At 46.0% G+C, this 15,188-nt stretch overlaps 1 protein-coding gene across 1 annotated transcript in view; it reads left to right on the top strand.

Moving 5' to 3' along the window:
* The window catches only part of FRAS1 (Fraser extracellular matrix complex subunit 1), a 42,939-nt gene extending 28,167 nt beyond the window's left edge, over positions 1-14,772 (top strand). The window contains exons 21-37 of the mRNA XM_010709645.3: positions 202-342; positions 810-1,037; positions 1,325-1,438; positions 2,664-2,814; positions 3,858-4,017; positions 4,508-4,670; positions 6,086-6,332; positions 6,905-7,249; positions 7,509-7,669; positions 8,058-8,205; positions 9,156-9,361; positions 9,832-9,988; positions 10,717-10,917; positions 12,302-12,489; positions 12,677-12,952; positions 13,906-14,138; positions 14,311-14,772. Of these exons, the coding sequence (XP_010707947.1) occupies positions 202-342; positions 810-1,037; positions 1,325-1,438; positions 2,664-2,814; positions 3,858-4,017; positions 4,508-4,670; positions 6,086-6,332; positions 6,905-7,249; positions 7,509-7,669; positions 8,058-8,205; positions 9,156-9,361; positions 9,832-9,988; positions 10,717-10,917; positions 12,302-12,489; positions 12,677-12,952; positions 13,906-14,138; positions 14,311-14,572 (3,381 nt within the window). The 3' untranslated portion in view covers positions 14,573-14,772. The remainder of the gene's footprint in view (positions 1-201; positions 343-809; positions 1,038-1,324; positions 1,439-2,663; positions 2,815-3,857; positions 4,018-4,507; positions 4,671-6,085; positions 6,333-6,904; positions 7,250-7,508; positions 7,670-8,057; positions 8,206-9,155; positions 9,362-9,831; positions 9,989-10,716; positions 10,918-12,301; positions 12,490-12,676; positions 12,953-13,905; positions 14,139-14,310) is intronic.
* Positions 14,773-15,188: the final 416 nt, after the last annotated feature.

The following is a 15,188-nucleotide window of genomic DNA, read 5'->3' as shown; positions in this document are numbered from 1 at the left end:
AAGATATAGTGAGGAGGGATATAAGAGGTCATGTTTATGTGATCTAAGCTTAGAAGCTCATGTTCACTCACTAAATAACGCCAGAAGGAAGTGACCCAAACTCAGTGGGTCATTGTGGTTTCCTTACAGTGTTACTGTTTGAATGGAGTTGTGCTCTTGTTGAACTGAATTCATCAAGAGAGACTTTTCCTCCTGTTCCAGGTCAGCCAGACATTTGACATCACCATAAATCCTGTGGATGATTCCTTACCTGTAGTGCAAAGCCTTGGGATGAGAGTTCAGGAAGGTGTGAGAAAAACCATCACAGAGTTTGAGCTTAAAGCAACAGACGCTGACACAAAGGTAAGGCTCCTCCCTCCCCTTCTCTGCTGCACATGTGGGATATCAGAAAAGTGGGCTTGTGTTCGAAGAGAGAGATTGCAGTGAGTCTTATCCCTCCCTGCTCATACCCCATCTGATAACATCAAAGAGCTTGTGGGAGGCCCAGTTTGTATATAAATAGATGAATGACTGAACAAAACAATGCCCTGGCTTGAGAAATACGTGCTTCATCTGGGATATCTTTGAGACACATACAGCAAACTTGCATGCAAAATGCTTAGACGTTATCATCAGAGCTTACCCTTGTCCCTCTCCAAACACGGTGGATCTAACCTGAGCTTAGGTCTTGATACCAAGTTTATGCTATGAAAATGGCATTTCCTCCTGCTCCTTCTGGGTCTGGCTTTGGGGGAGAGATGAGGACAGGCAGAGCGCAGGGTGAATCAATTCAGGTTCATCAGCTTTATCACCCTGTCTCCTTCGTGCAGGCTGAGGCAATTACATTCACAGTTGTGCAGCCCCCTCGACACGGCCTGATTGAACACACCAGCAATGGGCAGCATTACCACCAAACCACCACCTTCACAATGGATGACATTTACCAGAACCGCATCAGCTACAGTCACGATGGAAGCAACTCGCTGAAGGATCGCTTTGCTTTCACTGTGTCTGATGGGACCAATCCCTTCTTCATTATGGAGGATGGGGGGAAAAAGGTAAAGGGACAAAGGGAGGTGAGAGAGACCACAGAAATAGATGATAGAAAGCTACCTCCTCTAAGAGGAGGCAGATTTGGCTGCCGCTACTCCGCAGAAGATAAATGCTGAATATTCTTGGTTATGTGATGCTTTATGCTTGTTCAGTGCTGTAATGGCAAGATTTGTGAATGCAAATTTGCTCTGGGATCTTGATCCTAATGAGGCAGAAGGGAAGTCAGGCTCAGAATATGGTGGCCAAGGCTTTGACTCCCAAAGTAACAGCTGTCTCTCTGAAACTTTGTCAGGTTATGACAGCAGCACCACAGCGCTTCAGAATGGACATTCTCCCTGTGGATGATGGGACACCCAGGGTGGTCACCAACCAGGGTTTGCAATGGCTGGAGTACGTGGATGGCAAGGTAACTGGTTGCCTGGGTTTGGATTAGATTGTTTCTCAAGTTGTTTCAGAAGAAGGAACTTCACAGGAGAACACTGTGATCCTTTGGCATTTTTGTTCTTGTGATAGACTGCAGGAGCCCCTCTGTATTCTTGGAAAAGACAGAAGTGTGCAGGGATGCCTGCACTGTGGCTCCATCCAGACGATGTGGCTCCAGAGCACAAAATTACTTCCTTCCCTTACATCAGCAGGCTTTTGTACATGCTGTCTGGCTCAGTACAGCTCCTGTGCACCTTACCAGGCAGAGATGTCCTGCCTCTTGTCTCTCCTCCCCAGGGCAGTATATCTTCAGTTTTGCTGATGGCAAGGAATCTGTGAGCATGTGCTGCAACAGCTGCACTGAAGATGTATGGCTTTCAAGATACAGGAATTTCTTGCTGTGGCATGCCTTTGTTTTGCTAAAGTCTAAACAAAACCACAGGGAACGTTATCTTGTGCTCGTTTTTGAGGACTCACTGTTAATTGAAAACTTCAGTTCTTCCTAGGAAAGTACTTGAGTTTTTCCTAGGAAAAAGAATTTGAAGGCTCTGCATTAGGAAACTGCATTAAAAAATGGCTTTCTCAGCTCAAATTCCTGACTTCAGTAAAAGCAATCCTACAGTCTTGGGCAGTTGAATTCTCTCTCTTATTTTCTCCTGCTTTTAAAGGTGTTTTCTTTTTAAAAAGAGAGCAAAATGTGGTGGAACTGAGTCACGTCTGTTTGAAGTCATTTGAAAGTGGGTTACTATAAGCTGACTAAAGCAGCATGAACTGTCCTGAGTGCAGCGTTAAAATGGAGACTGTTTGCAAATGCTTTTGTCAAGATCAGGGCTCACCTCAGCATCATTGAGTCCGTGGAGTGATGGTTTCCAGTTGAAACTGGAAGATTTGTCATAGCTTTTAGCCACAACTAGGTAGGTCTTGGCAGCGTGCTTTGAATTTCCTTTTCTTTGAACCAGAAGTTTTTTAATTATTATTATTAAGCCAGATCTGAGGCAAAATTTGAGTTCTTCCTATGCTGTCAAACTTCATGCGGGGTGTAGCTAAGGGCTCCACACCCTCTGTGTGTCCAAGGCCACTCTGTTCTATGGTTATAAACCTCTCTCATGGAGCATTGCAGGATGGTAGGTCTTTTTGGATGACTGGTTAAAAAGACTTGCACTGCTTGTTCTTCACAGTTTAACTCCATTGGTTTGGCTTTAATCCAGGCAACCAATCTAATCACTAAGAAGGAATTATTGACCACAGATCCCGACACAGATGACAAACAGCTGATCTATGAGATAACAAATGATCCCAGGAATGGTTATGTGGAGAACAAGCTGAAACCAGGAACAACTGTGACCACATTTTCTCAGGGTATGGAAGATGGGCTATGTGTTGTTGCTTTTTTCCTTCAACTGCTTCTGTTTATCAAAATAGTCTATATATGGGGGGAAGAAATGGTGGGAAGGACGAAGACAAGGAGTAAAATCATATTACTGACTACAGGGTAGACTCACTGCCTGATCAGGAGAGTGGTGCTCTCTTCTGAAGTCTCCAAATTTTGTCCAAAAATAAGAAGTGAACTTCACTTCTTGTTGATTGCAGAAATCCTGTAACTTTTGCCATCCTGTGTCCTGTAATATGCCCTCTTTCTCCAGGTTAGAGCTAGAGGCTTGGCTTGGAACATAATAGGTTGTAGATTTTGCATGTGATCCTAAGGTCAAGGAAATATTTATCCAGCAGTGCAAAGTCAACAGCATGTAAAAAGTTCACTCTTCCGGGACTATGGGTCCTCCTTTAGCAACAAGAGGTGAGAGTGTAACTCTGCTTCCTACCCACTGTGCTCTTTCTCATTGCTCCCTCCAGCCTCCCCTAGGCAGGATGAGAGTGAACGGGCAGCACAGCCTTTAGCATTTCTGGTACTGCAGTTCGTGGAGCCTTGCGCCATGCTGCACAAGGTCCTGTACAAATGCAGTCATCAGTTCTTTGTCATCAGCCAGCCAAGCCTGGTGTCTTGTGTGCTCAGGAAAAAAAAAGTGGGAAAATAAAAAGGGAAAAAAAGAGGAAAATACCTATGTTATTTTAGAGCTGGAACCATCTCAGCAGTGAGAAGCCCTGCTAGGACATTCCAGCTTATGGAAAAGAGCTGAAACCTGCTGCACAAGCAAATTCATATTCCGTGCATTTGATTAAAACTGCTTTAAGTTTTTTTAAATATTGCAAATAAAGACTAAACAAGGAGGTGACTTGTTGCCTCTTTTAGGCTGGCTTTTGCCAGGGATGTGGAAGTTAGTATGTAGCAGCATAAAGGGCCTGTGGAGATCCTGATGCTGTGGCAGTGTGGCTGCACGTCTGTGCTACTCACTTATAAAAGTGCTCATGTTCTGCATGGGCTCATTGGATGTCTCCTCCCACAGAGGATGTGAACCAGGGCCTCATTTGGTATGTGTTGCATGAGGAGAAGGTTCAGGAAACTACCGACAGTTTTCAGTTCCTCGTGAAGGACAGCAAACCCAATGTGGTCCATGGCAATGTCTTCCACATCCAGTGGTCTCTCCTCAGCTTTACGTACAGCAGGTAAAGGGCATGGGGCTTACAGCAATCTGCTGACAGATTGGGTTTTATCAGGATTGGGGCAGGCAGAACTCTAATATGTGATGGGCCCACAGCATGAGAATAGAATTCTGGGGCAGTTACCATCAAATATACCTTTTTCCTGATGCCTGATCAGGACTGATGTTGCACCACACACAGCAGTCGTGCTGGTGATTTGTAGATGTGTTGGGGGAGCCAACCACATGTTTCAGTGAGGAGAGGCACCTGCTAGTGCTGGGTTACACCCTGGTGCAGGATTGCTGAATAGCTGCCATCTGCCCAAGTCCCTGGTTGTTGGCATCCTGTGGATTTTCTGTGCAGACAACAGTCAGCTTGAGTTTGTTGGTGTTAGTATAAACACACAGTTGCTCTCCAGCCTGAGCATCTTGCCCGTGTTCCTGTAGGATGCCAGTGCCCTCAGCTTGTGCATTAAGTAGTGACTGTTATATGTCTCTGCCCAATACATTTCCAGCTACAACGTCAGTGAGAGTGCTGGCTCTGTGAGCGTCACCGTGCGGCGGATTGGTAACCTCAACCAGTATGCCATTGTCTTGTGCCGCACCGAGCAGGGAACAGCCACTTCCAGCTCTGGTTCACAGTCCGGAGAGCAGGACTATGTGGAGTACGCAGGGCAGGTAGGCTGGGGATGGGGCAGAGGAGGGAAGAACGAACTAAACACTCTGTCTGTACATACTGTCACTGGAGTGACAGTGAAGGCAGGGCACGCTGGGAAACTGGTGGAGAGCAGCAGCTTGATTCTAATCATTATGGCTAAGCTTATAAATTGGGTTACATTTTCACCTGTTCCCCAGTATGGAATGCCTGGACATTGCTGTTATGATTTTATTTTTTTTACCCTGACAGCTCCCTGATGTTGTGTGATTGATGCATAGTGAGGGTGAGGAGGATGGAGAAGCAGGGCCCAGCACTTCAAAGATGGAGCATGATGCGAATTGAATAATTTCTGTGCTTCTTGTAAGGCTGAAAAGTGATGCAGCTGTCATCTAAATCATTAGTCTGCATTTAAACACAGTGGCATCTATAATACTTCTTTTAGAAAAGCATCTGAGTTGGAAGAATACTCTTATTACATTGTTCCTACAGTTGGTCATTGCAGCTGTTGGGCATGAGCTTCCCATCCATATTTTGTGTTTTTTCCTGTTCCTCCAGATGGAAACATCATGCAGTGCTGTGTGTTTTTTGCTTAGGCAGCACTCTTTTTGCCTTCATCTCCAGGAGCTGAAACTCTTGAAGATTTGGCTGCACAGTAGTTGTATATATAGTTTTTAGGACTGTTCTCTAACTCCAGCCATTTCTTTCTCCGCAATCTTTATAACAGAGACACAGGATTTTGTGTAGAATTCCACTGTCTTCCCAGTGCTGTGCATGGGATTGTTACCTCCATCCTTTCACTGTGTTTTTTTTATGCAGTTAAGGACTGCATTAATCATCCTCAGCAAAGCACTGGGAATTTATAGTCATCTTTTTACCCAGAGGCTCCTTGGAAACTTTCAGAAAGCCCACTTTTCCTGCTGATTAACTCTTTCTCTCTTGTCCTGCACTGTGTAAATTCCTGGGTTTTACAGCAGTTGCTAGTCTGATAGAAGTGTTGCCATAATTTTGAGCATATTTCAGCAATACTAATTTCAGTTTAAGGAACTTTCGTGGCCACGAGTGAAGTTCACAAAGTGCTCATTCACGGACCTCTGTGGCTTGGTGAAGTTTATAGTCCCTGTGATTTTAAGATTCCCAGTGGAGCTGATAAAAACATTAAGGGGATTCTATTTCTTTTTTGAAAGATAGTGTGCTTGCCTGGATAGGAATGTCACTTAGAGTCATGCAAAAGTCCGAAAGCATGACTGAGAGCAGAAGGCCTCAGGGCTTGCCTACACACTGCATTAGCTGCTGCCTTTGACCTCTCCTAGACATTTATCGTTGGCTAAGGTTGGTGTGTGTAGTGCTTCATGCACAGGGTGTGTACCTGAGGAAAGGGTAAGGCAGAAGGGGCAGGAAATTTTCAGTCTCCTACAGACCACTTGCTGCCTTCCAGGTGCAGTTTGAGGAGTGGGAAGACACCAAGGCCTGCACCATCGTCATTAACGATGATGACGTCTTTGAGAGCACCGAGAGCTTCACTGTGGAGCTCAGCATGCCAGCCTATGCTCTGCTGGGAAACATCACCCAGGCCACAGTCACCATCACAGACACTGAGGATGAGCCCATGCTGCAGTTCGACAGGAAGACGTACCACGTCAGTGAGAGCGCTGGGTTTCTCTCTGCACCTGTTGAAAGGAAAGGTGGGTTGAATCTGAATCCACCCTGCCAGAAGGTGGATGAGGAGCCCTGGAGATGATAGCCAAGAGGGGACAGGGATACATGAGGTACCTGTGGACAGGCTGTGAAGTAGCTTTGTGGTACAACTCAGAAGACAAGAAATAGCGCACGAGAGGTGGCTTAATTTTTTTTATTCCCCAGCTCTGCTTTTAATATTCACCCAACAAGTTAAAGCTCCCTGCTCTTGAATCCATCTCTCCTCTCAGCATGAGCAGGAGCAGACCTTTGTATTTATTTACTGCTTCTCTGTGATCTAGATACCATGTTTTGTGTGGACCCTATCACTGTGCCCTACGTTCTTCCATAGGCAGGTGCCAAAGTGCCATCTATTTCCTGGTCATAGTAACCAGGAGTTCAGATTTGGAGTGTGCCTGGAAGTGAGGTCTGAGGCAGCTTTGGTGCAATTTTAGGAACAGGGATGGTGTTCTTCCCACTTACTGTAGCAAATGCCGCTTTGTTATTTAAGTCAACATCTGATTTCTTCTACCAAATAGAGTGTTTCCATAAAGTTACATTTTCTTCTGTTGCATTTTAGGAGATGCTGGAAGCACTGTGTCTGCTGTCTGCTACACTGTCCCCAAATCAGCTAAGGGAAGCAGCCTTTATATGCTGGAGTCTGGCTCTGACTTCAAGTCCCGAGGGATGACAGAAGACAGCCGCATAGTTTTCGGACCAGGTGTTACCATGTCAACGTGTGATGTCATGCTGATCGATGACAGTGAATATGAAGAAGAAGAGGAGTTCGAGATAGTATTGGCCGATGCTTCGGAAAACACACGCATTGGAAGCCGGGCTTCAGCCAGCGTTTTCATCAGTGGTCCAAATGATGCCTCAACAGTGTTCCTGGGAAATGCCACATTCACCGTCAGCGAGGCTGCAGGTGAAAAGTGGTAGGGGCTTTCACGAGGATCAGGTGTCAGAAAGTGTGATTTGCAGCACAGGAGCAGCGTCGTATAACATCTGTGGAAGGTTATGATATTTCCTTCCTGCCCTGAGTGGAGTGGGCTGAGAGTTGTTCTCTGCAACAGCCTGTGTTCCACAAGGGCCAGCAGTGGTGAGAAAAGCACCCGCTGAAGATTGAGGAGTGTTTTTTGTTGTATGAGCCTGTTTTCTGATCTTGGTTGTCTCTCATGATGCAGGAAACATTGAAATTCCAGTTCTCCGGCATGGACCTGATCTTTCAACACCCACCTCAGTGTGGTGTGCCACTCGGACATCAGACCCTCCATCTGCCAGCCCAGGAGTTGATTATGTCCCCAGCTCCAGAAAAATAGAGTTCAGGCCAGGCAAGACGGAAGAGGTGAGGAGCCACTTAGTCTCCTGATGAGTGTGCTCTGTCTGAGGATGCTTCTTCTCTCTCATGTATGTGCACACTCTGTATTTGCCATTTGACCATTTTGAAAATGCTCTGGAGGCCACCTGAGAATTGTAAATGAAACTGCTATGCAGATTCCCATCAGATTAGCATTCCAGCTAGAAGAGATAGTCAGACAGCCTCTCCTAGGATAAAGGTCGTCTCTTCCCTTTTCTCTGAACTGATATGCCCAGTTTATCTAGAGCGTTGTTGCCATTGATTAGCAATGTTAGAAGAGGTCTGACATAATTTCAGCTTTAGACAGCCAAAAACAAGTGCCAGAAAGGATGACAGTTTCACATTTTTGAAAGTGGGACTTCTGCTTTCCTTCTAGTTCTGCACTCTGACAATCCTGGATGATGCTCAGTACCCAGTGATAGAAGGGCTGGAGACATTTGTTGTTTATCTCAGCTCACCCCATGGAGCTGAGCTGATAAAGCCCTTCCAAGCAATTGTGGCCATTAATGACATCATCCAAGATGGTAAGTTGATAACGCAGTTCTGTCTGGTCCACCTCTCCTCTTACTTAACACTTGCATGCAGCAAGAAGCTAGTCCAAGTGAGGTTACTCCTAGGTCTGATTTAACCTGTTTTCCTGGGATCCTCTCGTTCCATTTGGATGCCCTGTTTCTGTCCATGCATCACTGTCCACATGAGCTTGGACACTTCAGAAGTGCAGAACATGAATTCTGCTGTAGCATTCACTCACTTTTAGCCACAGTCCTCTGCACAGAGCTCCATTCTCCTTCATGCTTTCTATGTACTTTCTATGTACTTTCTATGTAACTATGTGAGGATGTTTCATCTCCTGTTTGTTGTTTCTCTTCATTCCTCTCATCTCCTGTTTCTGTTCCTCTCTCATGTTTGCTTCTTTAAGGACAGCACACACTGTATAATCTAACTTTGTGCTCCTTTATGCTGCTATAGCTATATCTTCTATGTCTGTTAACAGACAGTAGGATAATGTTTTGAGACCTAGCACATATTTCAGTACTGAGTCCTTATGTAACCCCTTCTTGACATGCCCCCCCAAACACAATCCCTGCACTGCCAGCCCTGTCTTGCTCTTCAGCACATTGGAACAGCACCACAGTGTTAGAGAAGGAGCAGGTTTCAGGAGCCACTGAAATAAGTGACTTAAAGGCTATGAATAGGGACATTTTTGCTGTGGGGTCAGCTAGCCCTGTGCTCTTAGGAAGGCAGGTAGCAGTCATGATCACTTGTTGAAATGAAATCCTTTACTGAGTCATAATAAAGCTGCCATTTCATTCTTTGTCTGTCAGACTGTGCAGCAATTCTCCTAGACTCTATATGCCTTGTTCACTTCCTGGCACTGTGGAGCTGACTTGTCACTCTGGGATTTCAGCATTGCCTGACTTTTTTTTTTTTTGTTGTGTGTGTGTGTGTGTGTGTGTGTGTGTGCTTTGTGCAGTACCAAGCATGCAGTTCACCAAGGATGTGTTCACAGTGAGGGAAAAGGAGGGTGCACTACACATCCCCATCATCCGCACCGGCGACCTGAGCTATGAGTCCTCTGTGAGGTGCTACACCCAGAGCCAGACAGCAGAAGTCATGGAGGACTTTGCAGAGAGGAGAAATGCAGACGAGTCCCGTATCACTTTCTTGAAAGGGGAGAAGGTGAGCTGAACCTGGCTTACAGGGAGAGTGAAGAACCTCTGAAAGGAGTGGTGCAGATCTCCTCCTTGACTCTGCATTGTTAGAAGGAGCTGACAGTGGCTGTCAGAACTGGTTTTGTAGATGCTTACGTTCATAAATCGTTCTGGTTCTGGAAATATGACTTGTCTCTGAATGAAGGTCTTTGTTTCATAACAAAACTGTTTAAGATGTGAAATGCAAATCCTCTGTCAATCAGACTCAGAGTTGTTGTAGCAAACAAGGATGGATTTGTGGAAGTAGATGTTTTCTGTACTCTGTCTTGTCACGTAATTGCGTTTCTCCACACAGAGTAGCCTTAAAAATAGAAGGGTGCCTCTTCCAACTGACTGACAGTACTCAGACATTAAATCCAGACAGTGAGGAAACAGAGTCGTCTTCCAGTGGCTTCAGGGAATTTATCAGTGTCTTCTATTGTCTCCACTTGGCTTCAGGTGAAAAACTGCAGTGTTTACATCAGAGATGACTCTGCCTTTGAACCAGAGGAGCAGTTCCATGTTTATCTTGGTAGTCCGCTTGGAAACCATTGGAGTGGAGCTAGGATTGGGAAGACAGACATGGCAACTGTGACCATCACCAATGATGAAGACGGTAAAAGAGTAGGCTCAGCAAGGTTGTGGGAGCTGTGGTTTAGGGTACGGTTCCAGGGCCATTAACACAGTCTCATCAAGCTCATTCTCTAATTACATGAACTCCTTCTATCACATGGTTCCAGCAGATCTATTTTGTTATTTCTTATGGAAATACCAATTTGTCTGCTGGAGAACTACAGACTTGTATGCTAGACCATCACGTGGTCACTGGAGTTGGGGCTTTGTGCACTGGTCTAATCGTATGGGAGAGATCAAGTAACACCCAATTTGATTCAGTTTGTCCCAAGCTCCTGCAATTGTATAGGTCACAGCTGTACTTCTTTTGGGAGATGTTGCCTTTTCTCCAGTGTCTCAGCCTGGAGAGACCCACGATGAAAGAAAGGGGCTGCCAGGGGTGATATGGAATGGAGGCTATAGAGCCACTGCATGGAATGGATTGAATACATATGGTTCCATGGAAGGCAGGGGCGTAAGATTTTTGTGCCATACTCTGAAGCGCAAAGCATAGGAATGGGGCTTTACCCCACTCTTTGCCCTAGTTCACATCCAACCCTTACAGCTGCACCTTTGGCCCCTGCTTTGAGGAGCCCCCTGCTCTGAAGGCATGTAGATACAGTCTAAAAGGAGCTGGACTTGGCTCAGCCCAGTTGCTGAGTACATTTAGTTCATTTGTAAAAAGCTGCGGTGCAAATGTGGGTTTTTTTCTTCACTGCCGTTTCTTTATAGCACCCACCATTGAGTTTGAGGAAGCTGCATACCAAGTACGGGAGCCACCTGGACCAGAGGGCGTCACTGCTTTAAATATCAAAGTGGTCCGGAGAGGAGATCAGAACAGGACCTCAAAAGTGCGCTGTAGCACTCGTGATGGCTCAGCTCAGGCCGGAGTGGATTACTACCCTAAGAGTCGAGTGCTCAAATTCAGCCCAGGTAAAGAGTTCTTGGAGGGCAGATGGGAGCTGGTGGTGTCACCAGAGATATTTAGCATATATTAGGAAGGAGCACTGAAGGGAAACCTTAGATTTGGACGAAGAGACTTGTTGTATTAGACTTGCAACAGAGCACCAGTTGAACTGCTCCTACTGAAGTAAACTGCATGAACTGTAAGAAGATATAATAATACCTTTAGATTCAGGGGTTTAAATTCGATTTGGAATTTGCTCTTGGGTTCTTCACAGTATTTGTGGGAGAAAACACGCAGTTCTTCAGCTTGCTACAAGTGGAGTGTAAAACTTTTCCCCTTTACTTACAACAAATGTAATAACATGTCATTCTTTTCCAACCTTAGTGTTCTGTGATTTCCCCACTCCCCTTGCTGTCTTAATCATTCTCAGGTCAAACACCTCAAAGTAGAGGCTTCTTTGAGCACCGGTGCCCTCTGCTCAAAATGCAAAGTACTCAGCTGCTATCCAAGCAGGAGAGCAGTGAGAAAGAGGGAATGAAATCCTAGAGGTACAGAGCTCTTTACTGAGCAGGCAGTAGATACTTGAGGAGACAGAAAGATGATTGAGATTTCTGCTTGCTGGAATTAACAGTACATGAAAAGATGGGAAGGCCATCTCAAATCTTGCCTAGTTTTCTCTTGTATACATTCTGTCACTTGATTTGTTTTGTTTGTGGTTTTCTGGGGTTATTTTTCTGGGTTTTTTTGGTGGTGGTGGTGATGGGGTTTTTTGGCTTTTTTCCCCTGGTAATGTATTTCAAATATACTACATGAGAACTTAATTTTAAAAGTGTGATTCTTCCGGGCTGCAGCCCTATGTGCTGCTGCAGCTGTAGCTTTGTGATGCAAGCCGGCTGATTTGTTGGATGAAGAGCCCTTAGAACAGTCCTCTGTACCAGAAGCACTGGGTGTCTGGCAGAGCAGTCCTTGGAGGTTCAGCAGAGATCTTTCTGAATCCTCTAAGAGCATAGACCATGTTGCTAAAACAAAAGCTGTCACAAAACAGTTCTGCGTACTGGTATGAGAGGGAGTAGAGATGCTGACCGCAAAGGTGGGATATTCTTTGGATCATAGACTTTTACTACAGACAGCTAATATAAGGCAGGCATTATTAATCCTCAGAGTGCCTCTGCTAGTAAATTTATCACTTGATCAATCAGATCAGTTGTCATAGTTAAAGTTTTACGTATAAACTCCTGTGTGGAAAAGGCTGAATTATTAGTAGCAATGAGTGGAAATAAAATTTATAACGTGTATTTTATCAGTGTATTTCAGTGGCCACGGCATAGATGAGTTCTGCTTTTTTTTATGAGAGCTTCAGAGCAATATCCAGTGATGAATTCTCTGTTTTTCTTGCATTTACTCTCACAGGTGTGGACCACATCATGTTTAAGGTGGAGATTATGTCCAACGAAGATCGGGAATGGCACGAGTCCTTTTCTCTGGTGCTGGGTCCAGATGACCCAATAGAAGCTGTTCTTGGAGATACCAGCACTGCAACAGTGACTATTTTGGATCAGGAGGCATCAGGCAGCCTGATTCTGCCAGCACCTCCTGTGGTGAGTTGCCCATTGCAATGAATGTGATTTAGTACACTTCAAGTACAGAATCAGAACTCTTCTACAGTTTCTGAAAAAAACATTAAGAGCTGCAATGATGCAGCAGGCTCAGAGTGAGTAGGAAGGATTGCCTGTTGTGCTACTCCCGTCAGACCCAGGCAAATGCTCCTATCTTGCATCTATACAGGTTGTCTCCCTGGCTGATTATGACCGTGTGGAAGAAGCGACCAAGAATGGTGCTAAGAAATCCCCTTCTCCAGGCTATCCGCTCATCTGTGTCACTCCCTGTGACCCTCACTTCCCCAAGTTCATGGTCATGAAGGAGCGCTGCAGCGAGGCTGGGATCAACCAGTCTTCCATACAGTTCAGCTGGGAAGTAGCAACCCCCACAGATGGGAATGGGGCCAGGTCGCCATTTGAAACCATCACTGACAACACACCATTCACCAGTGTCAACCATAAGGTATGTGGCTAGATACTGGTGTGGCCAAGCTACAAAAGCATGTGGTGTAAGTCAGCAGAGCGCTTGGAACAGCACTGTCAGTCTGTGTGTTGTGTGATCACTCACCTGTGAAGTCTGGCGCTTGAAAACGTGGCTGTGCTTGAGGGTGGAGCTCAATGCTCTGATGTGATCTGGAGTATCAGCTTGTGCCTGTAGGGTTGTCTGCTTTCTTCCCATCCAGCTCAAGTGGAAGTAAAGGCATCGCTCCGTTAGTTTAGCCTGTGTTATTCCAGGCGCTCGTTTTGCTGCCTTGCTCCATGTGTGGCCTCAGACTTTCCTGTCCCTACACTGTTCATATCCTGCCCCACAAGCAGAATTACTGTTTTCATCTGGGGATTTTCCTGAGTTCTCCCAGCTGTGGTGTCTCAGCTCTTTTCAAGCATTTGGGTCTGTTTCGAGATGATGCATACTCAGGTATGAATGGTGCATGCTTTGGTAACACAGAGATTAAAATCTCAGATTTGTGAGCTAGTATGAAATATGAAGGCCTCTTTAGAGAAATATTTTTCTTCGGGCTTCAGAAAACTTAGCACTGTTTCACTGAGCCTGCTGAAGGCATTACTTCTATTGATGCAGGAAGCAACTATGAACACTCAGACATTCGAGCAAATCCCTGGAGGCAGGGGATAGGTAGACCTTTGCACGTCAGGTTCCCTCTTCTCTTTCCATCACGTGTATGGGCAGGCTTAAGCAGCTGTAAAGCACCCAGCATATTCAGGCACCTTTCACAGTTGCAACCTCAACTCAAGAGAGGCAGACACTGGCATGCACATGCTCCCATTTTGCCTGAATGCAGTTGTCTGTCTCACGTCTGTGCTGCTTCAAAACTCCAAGTGTTATTGTGACCTGGAGAGATGTCGCGGAGCTGGTGCATTTGACCCAGGAGCACATGGCTCTCTCCTTGCTCCCTGCAGGTGCTGGACAGCATTTATTTCAGCCGGCGGTTCCACGTGCGCTGTGTGGCCAAGGCTGTGGACAAGGCTGGCCATGTGGGCACCCCCTTGAGGAGCAACGCAGTTACTATAGGGACAGACAGTGCCATCTGTCACACTCCTGTGGTCGCTGGGACAGCTCGAGGCTTCCAGGCACAGTCATTTGTTGCCACTCTGAAGTACCTGGATGTCAAACACAAGGAGCATCCCAACAGGTATAAACCTGGAAGAGAGTACAATCCTTTGCCAGGCCTTTTGGGGTGACAGAGCTTGCCTGAGAGTTGCCACTGCCAGGCTTACCGTGTCTGCTCTGCACTGCTGTGTGGTACAGGGCTCCCATGCCTGCTAGCACTGCTTTTTCTTCTTCTTATCCACTCTTTGTTCCAGGATCCACATCTCGGTTCAGATCCCGCACCAGGATGGTATGCTGCCTCTCATCTCCACCCTGCCGCTACACAATCTGCATTTCCTACTCTCTGAGTCCATCTACAGACACCAGCATGTCTGCTCGAACCTGGTCACCATCAGAGACCTTAAAGGCATCTCAGGTAACCTTTTAAAACCAGCTTTTATTTGCACAACAGGGGAGTATAGAGAAACCAGTAACAATAATACACAGCAAGCTCTGTCTTCCTTTGGGCTCAGTTGATATTATGGAAATAATAATTCCTGTAATAAATAACCTTCCTGTGCTAATAGCAATGATGCTCTGTTGTAACAGAGTTGCTCTGTTGAAAATGAGGTACTGCACAGGAATGTTTAAATTATAACAGGGCTAAGCAGCATTGCTGCTTGAAGAGGCTGTAGGTTCACATCATGTTGCTGATGTTCGCAGAATCACAAAATTGTAGGGGTTGGAAGGGACCTCTAGAGATCATCGAGACCAACCCCCCTGCCAAAGCAGGTTCCCTACACCAGGTTGCACAGGTAGGCGTCCAGGCGAGACTTGAATATCTCCAGAGAAGGAGACTCCACAACCTCCCTGGGCAGCCTGTTCCAGTGCTCCGTCACCCTCACCTAAAGAAGTTCTTACGCACATTCGTGCGAAACTTCCTATGCTGCAGCTTATGTCCGTTTCCCCTCGTCCTGTCTCCACGTACCACCGAAAAGAGACTGGCCTCACCGCTATGGCCGCCACACCTCAGATATTTATAAACCTGGATCAGGTCCCCTCTCAGTCGTCTTTTCTCAAGGCTAAACAGACCCAGTTCACTTAGCCTTTCTTCACAGGGGAGATGCTCCAGGCCCCTTCACCATCCTTTGTG

Source organism: Meleagris gallopavo, chromosome 4 (genome assembly GCF_000146605.3).
Source record: "Meleagris gallopavo isolate NT-WF06-2002-E0010 breed Aviagen turkey brand Nicholas breeding stock chromosome 4, Turkey_5.1, whole genome shotgun sequence".
NCBI classification, from domain to species: Eukaryota; Metazoa; Chordata; class Aves; order Galliformes; family Phasianidae; genus Meleagris; species Meleagris gallopavo.
This window is presented reverse-complemented; position numbering and strand designations above follow the sequence as displayed.